We start from the raw sequence: 10,185 nt of genomic DNA, 5'->3' as shown, positions 1-10,185 counted from the left end.
CCCCGCCCACTGTCAATTTCATATGTATAGAATATTTTTTCAAGTCAATGGGCCATCGGACATTAATTGTTATATTAAAAAAAGATTATTCTCAAAGTTTCAAGTACTTATGCAGCTGTTAACATGGTAAACAATAGTTTTGAGAATTTGTTGAATACAGTAGTCATGAAAATAAGAAAAATTGGTAGAATGTTTCGATTAAACTTCATTTTAATGCTAAAAAAAATAATTTTTTCTATACATACAGCATTAAAGTATGTTGTCTTAAGTTTAATTTGCACAAAGAAAGAAGTCTATATGTGAAAAATTGTTCGAGTAATTACAAATTTACAAAAAAAATTGGATTTCGGGTAGCCCCGCTCACATGAATGTCGGGTATCAACAACCAATTTTATTTCGTCGATAAATGTTTGGTTGCAAAGATTATTATTTTATTGCTTCAAATTCGAATGTTATATGCATTTTTAACAACAAATATTGTTGTTATTAAATGATAGAATTCACTAAAAGCAAACACCTGAAAAAACAGTAAAAAAACATAATTTTGGTAACTGGGCTGGGCTACCCGACACATTTTAAAAAGAGCTGAAAAACATGTTTTTTTAAATTTCTATTTTTTTAAGTTAAACTATTCTTTTTTTGGTTTATTCTTTTTGCATTATTTAATTAGATGATAAAACAATAGAAACATACAGAAATATTGATTATTACTGAATATTATACTGAAATATAAGCAATACTCCTTAAGTGGGCGGGGCTATCCGACTCTCCCCTAAATCAATTTTTGTTTAGCCATAGATTAAGTCTTAAATTAAATGAGATTTTATATGAAGTGATTGTATTTTTTAACGAAAATGAAACTAACTAAACACGGGTATCAACAACCAATTTTATTTCGTCGATAAATGTACGGTTGCAAAGATTATTATTTTATTGCTTCAAATTTGAATGTTATATGCATTTTTAACTATAAATATTGTTGTTATTAAATGATAGAATTCACTAAAAGTATATAAATATGTAATAAATAAAATAATTTTGTGATAAAAATGATACACGAGGTTTACCTATTGTCAATACATTGGTCATTTTCATTTACACCTGAAGAAACAGTAAAAAAAACATAATTTTTGTAACTGGGCGGGGCTACCCGACACATTTTAAAAAGAGCTAAAAAACATGTTTTTTTAAATTTCTATTTTTTTCAGTTAAACTATTTTTTTTTTTGGTTTATTCTTTTCGCATTATTTAATTAGATGATAAAACAATAGAAGCATGCAAAAATATTGATTATTACTCATTATTATACAGAAATATAAGCACTACTCCTTAAGTGAGCGGGGCTACCCGACTCTCCCCTATATTTATATATCTTGTTCAATATTTCAATCATTATTAAAGTATTTCAAATACATAAAGTATTTTAAAGTATTTTAAGTATTAAAGTATTTTAAATACATTCACTCAAGTTCAAATACATTTTTTAAGACTTGTAGTGGATGACACTTGTTGTTATTTTTAATTAATTACTTTTAGCTTTATATGAAAGAAAAAAGTGTAATTATTTAAAAAAAATTAAATAAAATGTTTCTTTGTTGACCTTAGTAGAACTGACTTTAAATTTTTTTTATGCAACTTTTTTTTTAATATTGAAATGACTTTTATTTTTTCTAGCAAATATTTGCCGAAGAATTAAAGAAACACAGTGAAGTCATTACCTATCTAGATCAAAATTTAACGGCTCAAGACAATATACTGTGTGCTCTAACTGAATCTAATGCCAGATATGCTGAAACTAGAAAAATTGTTACAGAAATAAAGCAACAGTAAGTTATATTTTGAACACATCATTACGTTTTTAATTTTTAATAATTTTTTCTTCTTTATATGAAACGCTTTGCAAATCCAAAGAATGCATTACTGTTTAGATATGCTTTTTTGTATTTTATTGTAATTAAAGTTAGATTTCGATGATTGAAGAAATGAATTACCTGTTCTCAAGAACTATAAAATGAATTTTTATAAATTATATTTAATGAAGCAAACCTGTTTTTTAAAAATAAGCAAGTCTGCCATAAGATTTTGTTTCGGTGCAATTATTTTTGATAATTAGGTAAGTTAGATAACCCAAATTAATTTTATTACATCTGATTCAAATTATTGCAACTAATAGTTTGAAATTAATATTTAGTTTATCTGTAATTTTTTATAATAGTTTTCTTTTTAAAAAAAGAATGAAAATATATTTTATGTTTTATATTAGTATTGATAACACTAATCAACAGTAAAATGCTTTTTATCATTTAATTTAATGAAGATTTTTTAAAAAAAAGTACTTAAGTTTAAGAGGTATTGAATTTAGATTTAAGTGTTTGTGCTAATTTGTTATAGTTATAATGCAGTTATGCATAAGTCTTGGGGCAAAACATCAGGTTTTGATACATAAAGATTAAAATTTTAATATACAGTCGGAGCTCTATTTAACGAAGTCGCTAAATCCCGATTCCGAGAGTTCGTTATATGGAAAATTCGTTAAATAGAAAATCACCTTTTGAAATACTAAAACGACGCAAAACAGGTTTTAAATTCATAAACACTAGACCTGATTAAAATGGTAATTGATACACCTTTATCTAGTAAACTAGTATCCACCATTTATTCTCTCATAAATCTTAACCATAAAAGAAATCTGCTTGAAAAACAAGAATAGAGTAAAACATTATCCAGTGTTACACTATCATGCTACATACATTTACAACTAAGAAAAGCTAAATTTATGTATAAAATTATAGCTACATTTATTATAGTAGTAATTTAAAACATACATTACCACACGCGTTCATAAGTTTAATTGCTACTGATAAAATTCGTTAATTTTATCGAGTTTTTCCTTTGAAATGCAAACAAAAGTGGACATGAATTTCACTGCTTTCTCTAAAAGTTAAGTGGCTTCGAAAATCAATTCAAGGTCATTTTCTTCATAAAATGCGTTAACAAGTTTGAAATGTTCTGAAATATTTTGGGAAATAGAGAAAGCGGATCTCAAAGAAAAGTTTGTTAAATAGAAAATTCACTTCGCTATTTAGAAGTTATTTTAAGAATAAATTTCCAAAATGTTCTTGTTTCCTCGAAAAAATTCGCAAAATAGAGAAATTCGGAAAATGGAAGTTCGTTAAATAGAAGTCCGACTGTATATCTATGATTCTGAATAATGCCTTTAAATTTTAAAACGTTCAAAAAAAGGACATAACCTTTTCTGTTCATGTACGTTTTTTTTCTCAATTCACCTATCTGGTATGTCAATAAAAAGGTATGATTTATTCATACTTTATTTTCAAAACCTTTATTGATATTTTTTCCATCTATCAATTTATTGTTTTGCAGGCGATTTGAAATGGTAAATGCTCTAGTGAATTCATTTGAAGCATATGATGATATTGTTTGCAAAGCAAAGAAAGGCCTTGAATTCTACAAGAAGTTGCAAACAAGTGTGAATCGTCTTTTGACTAGAATCAGAGGTGTCACAAAAGTGCAAGAAGAGGAACGAGCACAAATAGCAGAAGTGCGCAATGGTGAGATACCTTTGATTTAATAAATTTCAACACAATTGTTTTATTTTATGTTTGCTCGTAAGATTACCAGCGACAAGAGTTTAAGGTGCTGCACTTAAGGGTGTTCTGCAAAGCTTTTACTCTTAGTTTTATGAGTTTACTTTCTACATAGTGCATACTATCATTTTTAAAAAGTCTGCATGTGCATCTACTAAGCTGTGTTCGCTGAGATTATTCATGTGCAACTCTGGTGCATTTTGCAAGATATTCTCAATTCTAGGCTTCATTCCCTCCCCCCTCTGATATTGAACCAAAAATCTCTTTATCATGTTATAATGGCTAATATAATCAGGAAAAGAGTTTTGTCAGGAACTAGTTATTTTATCATGATCATGTACAATCTTTGAAAATTATTTTGTATTTTGTTAATGTATATAGTACTTAAAAATATTTTTTGAGTGCTTTAAAAGTGCTTATTTTTTGTTGAAAGATTTTACTCCGTAGTAGGATTGTGAATTTGCAATATGATTAGTTTTACGAAGTTGTTTTTTAAGCTAAATGGCATTTTTAACTGACTGTCCACCATTATAAAAATGTAAATATTTTTGCACTTATTTTTAGGACCAAGAATTGCGAAGAATCCTCACTACCCTGCAGAAACTCATGTTCCTAAGTTGAAGGATTATTTACCATATTTATCGAAAGATGGAGGTAGAGGGGCTGCCCAAATTGCTCCTAATTTATTGAATGCTTATGTTTCACATCAAACTCAAATACCACCTACTCAGGTAGTCACAGAACCTATGCGGCAAGCTACTTTGGGAGGTCCTGCTACAGATTTCAGTCAAAATATCAAGCCTTTGCCTGGAGAGTGTGTTCTTCCTAAGGACAGCTATGAACCCAGGTCCATTGGCGTTAGACCTACTCCAGTGGGCTCAGAACAACCATCAGTTCCAGTAATGTGTACTACAGTAGCTCCCAGTACTGAAGTAGGAAATTTTCTTTATTCTCGACCATCTCCTCTGCCCGGAGCAACTTCTTATGCTTCTAGTGCTAGCTACAACTCTTCACAAATGCCTTATCAGTATGCAAATTCCTCTGCTGTGGCCACCTCACAAATTACTTCCCCATCTTTGCCATCAAATCCTCAAAATGTTGTTTATAATGGTGGGATATCTGCACCTGGTCCAAGTGCTGTAAATGGGGATAGTAGCAGGAAAGTAAACTATCAGTTGCCTAATAGTATTCCTGGTGCCCCTCAAAGTTTCACTTCGCTTTCTACTATACCATCAATACCATCTCAAATTAATAACTCATATGCTCCTACTGTTCCTTCCAATGGTCAGCCTGGGGCTGCCTCTGGTCCAAATTCGGTGCCTAATGACTACCATCCTCGAAATATAAATTACTCTTCAAATGCAAGTATAAGTAGTCCTTATTTGGCTCAACAAGTTAACACTGGATATGTTCCTAATTCAGGAATGATGCCTAATTTTTCTTCATCAGGGAGTTACCCTCCTCAACCTTCTACTCGTGCTTCTGTTGCAAATGGTCAAATGCCATATCCAGCAGCGTCTAATAATTTTGTTTCTGTACCAGGAATGATTCCTAGTGCAGCCACTTCTCCCATACCTGGAGGTTATGTACAGCAATCATTCCCCGGTGGATCTGCGGCTAATACATCCGTTTCTTATTCTACAAATTCAGTTGGTTTTTCATCTGCATCTGGTGTAGCTTCTCAATACACTGCTGCTTCTAGTGGGCACTCTCAGTATTCACAGTTGGGTACATCACAAGTTGCTGGAAATGTGCTTCCAACTGCATATCCTGTTGGAGCCATTTCTCAAGGTGCTAAACTTTCTTCAGCTGGCAATCCTGCTATGTCTTCAACAGGCATATCAAATACCATGCCTCTGACAGGCGTAGGAGCCTCTGCTTTATCTAGACACCAGCCAGGACATTCAGCAGCAACAAATTTACAAACTTCTCAACCCTCTCCAATTTTACACTCTGGTAATACTGTACACCAGTCAATGGGACAACCCCAAATACCATCATGGTCAAATTCTGTTCAAGCAGCTCAGTACCCTACATACTCTGAGTACACTAAGCAAAATCAGTCTATTAATTCAAAGGCGTTACCAAATCCTAACTATCAAGCAGGAGTTCCTACTACGCAGTATTACCAAGGAAATGTCACTGCTTCTTTGGACACAAAAACAAACACGTTTAACTCGGGTAACCAATATCCTTTATCAAGTGCAGTGCAAGCTCCAAATCCTTCCACTTACACATCTAGCCAATCAGGAATTAGAACTTATCAAACTGGTGGGAATACACAAATTCCGAATTATCCTAATAGTTATTCTAATAATTACGATAGCAATGTCTACAATGCCAATGCAGCGATGCCTAATTCAACACCTAACACTTATGGAGTGGCATTTAACCAAGCAAACTATTATCCTGCAACTCCTGTTGGCGGCCAACCTCAATCTATGACACCGCCTACTGCAGTAAACCAATCATCTGGATCCATGCCATCTCAAATTATGAACTCTCAATTACCTAATGTCCAATATCCAACAAATGTGTCAAACTTGAGTTCCACGAACCAACAGAACTACCAGCTTCCTATGAATCCATCTACTCCTGTTAATTATTCTGCTGTTTCTGTAAACCAACCTAGTTTTCCACCTAGTCAAAATGTTTCAATGCCCACAGAACAAAAGAGACTTTCTCCCAGTTTTGCTGTGCAACCTACCCTCCCTACTGTCTCTCAAGAACCTAAAAGTGCAACTACTCTGAAAGTTCAGCCTGAAAACTCCCATATAAATGCAATTAGAGATCTCATCACACCTCCTCTGGAAACTGATTCTGTCAAGCCATCTGTAGCAGATTCTGATCAAACTTCCCCTCCTGTATTGCAACCAAAGGTTAATCATGATTCCTTTATGCTTCATAATATATATTTTTTGTTAAATATTTTATAGTAGTGCATTAATTACCTTGATTTTTTATTTATTTATTATTTGCTTAATTGTTTTGTTTAATGTAATAACATCATTTCACTTTTTAAAATCGGTAAAAAAGTTTGCTAATGCTAAAAATGCTAGTAGCAAAACCAGGGTTTATGCTAAATTTTTTTAAAGAGTTATCATTATTCATTTTGTGACACATTCACAATGTAAACAGTACTATATCATATTGTAAGAAAATTATTACTGGCAGGGTAATATTAAATATTTATACTCATATGAAAGTTCAAATTACACTGTTCGGTATTACCATATGTCTATATATATTTCCTTGTATCGAAAATTTAAATTGTCCACTAAATTTGGCGCATTTATTAAAATACAAGATTCTTAATTTTTTTCATAACTTAATTCTTGCTTTATTTTAATGCGGTTTTGAAAATAACTATTATATTACACAATGAACAAGGGACATTATTTTGGTATAGTGCAGCACAGATCTGCAAAATACTGTACAGCTGTTAAAATTTGCTCTTTTTGTCCCATGAAGTTTTAATCATAACTTTGTATAAGGACTAATCCAGTAAAAGAGAACTTAAATTTTCACTCCATTGAAATTATGTTTACCACATGACGATTTTGTGTTCATTCTAAACCTTAATGGGACATCCTAAGAAACTGAATAGGTCTCTATATTCTCAGAAAGGGGCATTGTATTTCACATGAAGGGATCTTGTTCTTAAGGAAGCTATAATATTCAAGGCTATTAATTTTTGTTGAAAAAAAAATTATTATTGTGATGAATTCATGCATTCTACAAATCTGTTTTAAAATGTTGGAAATTCTGACATTTCGAAATTTTGTTAATAATTAATATTATTAAAATAACCGAGATTTTAAAAATCTTGTCAATAATAGTAATAAATGACAAGAAAGGAATCTAAAATATAACATGAATTTAAGTGAAATGGCCACAAAAGCACCAATTTTTCACTATCAAAAATGTATTACTATGTATGAATCCAAAATGTATTACTTAAATGTGAGATTTCACAATCGCCAGTCATAAAAATATCGTATATAAATTAATATGTTTAAACCAATGTGGAAACGGCAAAAAAATGGTACTCATTTGAGAGATGCAAAAAGTTGCTTTGATAATAAGAGATTCTAAATAGTGTTTGCAAAATTTTTGCTTAGAATTATCATGTTAACTTACTTGAACCAGACTTATCTGTCCAGACTTGGCGAAAATGAAAACAGATCAAGATCAAATTTGCAGACGTAATTAATATCTAATGTTGGTTACAAAGTTTCTTTCATTTTTCAGTACTCCCACTTTAGGCCATTAAAAAGTATTAAACTCTGTTATTCTTAATCTACAGCCTGTAAAAAGATTTTAGTTTTATCAAAAATTATTTAGAAATTTAAATTTCTAAAGTTTTTTTGAGCTTGTTTTTTTAATTCTAACTTCAGATATAATTATTAATAATATAACTGTTTATTATTATTTAGGTTGAACATTCTATTTATTTGTAAGAGTAAAGAATTATTTACTATTATAAAAAAGTAGATGTCACTAAGAATTTTTTTTCATTAGTCACGAAATAAAAGTAGCCTTTAAACAACAATATCGAATCACATATGTCATTATTATAACTAAGCTTAATTCTTTATTATGCTGTTATGTATTTACAAATTCAGATTGATTTCTTTTATAGTATTTTCTATTAAAAGAATCATATTTTTATAATTGTTCCAAAAATTTGTCAATTTAAAAAAGAAAAGAAACATACACAGTATACACACAAAATTTTTATCAGATAAAAGTTTACAGTGAAATTTCTCAAGTTGACCACTTCTGTATGTATGTTTATCACTTTTCTAAGTTGCTTTCATCAATTACTAAATGGGCTAAAATATCTAGTCATCTTTATGTTGATAAATTGTCTAAGTGGATCAACAAATTGTTACCTCACTAGTGGACAATTTACACAGGTTTCGTGTATATGTTAGTTTTCTTATTTAAAATCTGTGTTTGAAATTTTTAATTATTTTCTCCCTAGGCAATGTTAAGTTAATAGTTAACATTCTGTATTGTTTTTTATTCCAGGTGCTTGACCTCAAAGAACTCTCTCAGCTCAAGGAAAAAGACACTGTCCACTTAGCAAAAGATCCTTTAGAGGACCCTTCAGTTCGTTCAAAATTCGTATCTGAAGTTGAAAAGTATGAAAAATTTGTGGAAGGGTTGATGAGAAAATCTTTAAACGGCACTACCCCCCTGGATCAAAAGTGGAAGGTATGTATGTTTTGATCCAAGCCCGGAAACAGAATTATGTCTAATGTTTGGCAATGACTTTTGATTTGTTAATCTACTGTGATTATCACTTTTAAAATAAACAAACAACTCTCACTAGTTAAATTATATCTGTCCTTTTTTTGACAAATTTTGTTTTGTAAACTAAATTTGCAAAAAAAGTTACCCGTAATTAGTTTCATAATCAAACTATTTATAAATGCCTACACAATCATACAAAAATCGTTTATAGTATATGAACTTTTCATTGCAGCTTTGATATAAATTGCTTAAGGAAGTGGAATGTAAATAGTTTACACCCAGCATGAATTTTTCTGCAGAGACTTTAGCTGTTTTGGAGTGCTTAGCACTCTGTGCTTTAGGAGATCCAATTGTAGTAATTAAACCACTTTAGATTATTTAGATTTTATTTTCATCAATCATTTCCTAAAAAATGAGTAATTTATAACGAAATAAAAATGATTATATAAACAATAGACACAAAAATTGGTTTTGTTAGATCAGATAGATCTTAATTTCACTTAACACAAAGAACTTACAATAAAAAATAAGGTATATAATTTCAGTAAAAGTAAACTAAATAATATATTTGGGCTTAAAATAAAAAAGCTGTTAGGAATTATAGTTTTGAAAGATATTTTGTAAAAGTAGACAAAGACTTTCATTTCTTCTATTTTATTTCTACTATTATTATTTAGTTTACATTTCTCTAAATATATTTGTTCTTTTTTTTCCAGGAATTAATAGATGCGCAAGATAAAGAATCTAGGAAGATGTCTATAAGTGTTGCTAGATGCTATCCATTAAAAAATAGATATCCAGATGTTATGCCATGTAAGATATTTTTTTATTTTTTTCCCATGATTAAGTAGACAAACTATTCTAATAACTGAGCACAGTAAATTCCGTTTTTTTCTTTGTATCTCAAATGACAAGAGGTAACTTGATTGTGTACCTAATTATTAATTTTAAAACAACTAAAATACTTGTAAGATCTAATTTTTACAATTATTAGAAAGAAAACTGAAATATTTTGTAAACTTAAACTAAAAAACTAGATAACATGATATAATTCTTATTTCTTTTTATATTATTTTCTTTTTTTGTTTTGTTATGAATAGACTTATTTCCTCAACTGTTTTTTTATTTAATTTAGATGACAGCAACAGAGTGAAGTTAACATCTGCAAAAGATGACTACATTAATGCTTCTTATTTTAAGGTTTGTTTTTAATATTATTTCTGAATGAAATAGTACATATTGGTAATCATTATGGTTGCTGTAAGTTATTTTGATGTTATGTTAGAAATAATATGCCTTTTGGCTGACCAGATGATTT

General features: G+C 30.0%; 1 protein-coding gene across 1 annotated transcript in view; it reads left to right on the top strand.

The window, feature by feature from the left end:
* Positions 1 to 10,185, top strand: part of LOC107442627 (tyrosine-protein phosphatase non-receptor type protein myopic) — a 42,005-nt gene that overhangs the window by 21,678 nt on the left and 10,142 nt on the right. Inside the window, exons 15-20 of the mRNA XM_043042291.2 lie at positions 1,675 to 1,826; positions 3,385 to 3,572; positions 4,173 to 6,487; positions 8,643 to 8,828; positions 9,584 to 9,680; positions 10,003 to 10,067. Of these exons, the coding sequence (XP_042898225.1) occupies positions 1,675 to 1,826; positions 3,385 to 3,572; positions 4,173 to 6,487; positions 8,643 to 8,828; positions 9,584 to 9,680; positions 10,003 to 10,067 (3,003 nt within the window). The remainder of the gene's footprint in view (positions 1 to 1,674; positions 1,827 to 3,384; positions 3,573 to 4,172; positions 6,488 to 8,642; positions 8,829 to 9,583; positions 9,681 to 10,002; positions 10,068 to 10,185) is intronic.

The sequence above is a fragment of the Parasteatoda tepidariorum genome, chromosome 10, assembly GCF_043381705.1.
Source record: "Parasteatoda tepidariorum isolate YZ-2023 chromosome 10, CAS_Ptep_4.0, whole genome shotgun sequence".
Classification (NCBI taxonomy): domain Eukaryota; kingdom Metazoa; phylum Arthropoda; class Arachnida; order Araneae; family Theridiidae; genus Parasteatoda; species Parasteatoda tepidariorum.
This window is presented reverse-complemented; position numbering and strand designations above follow the sequence as displayed.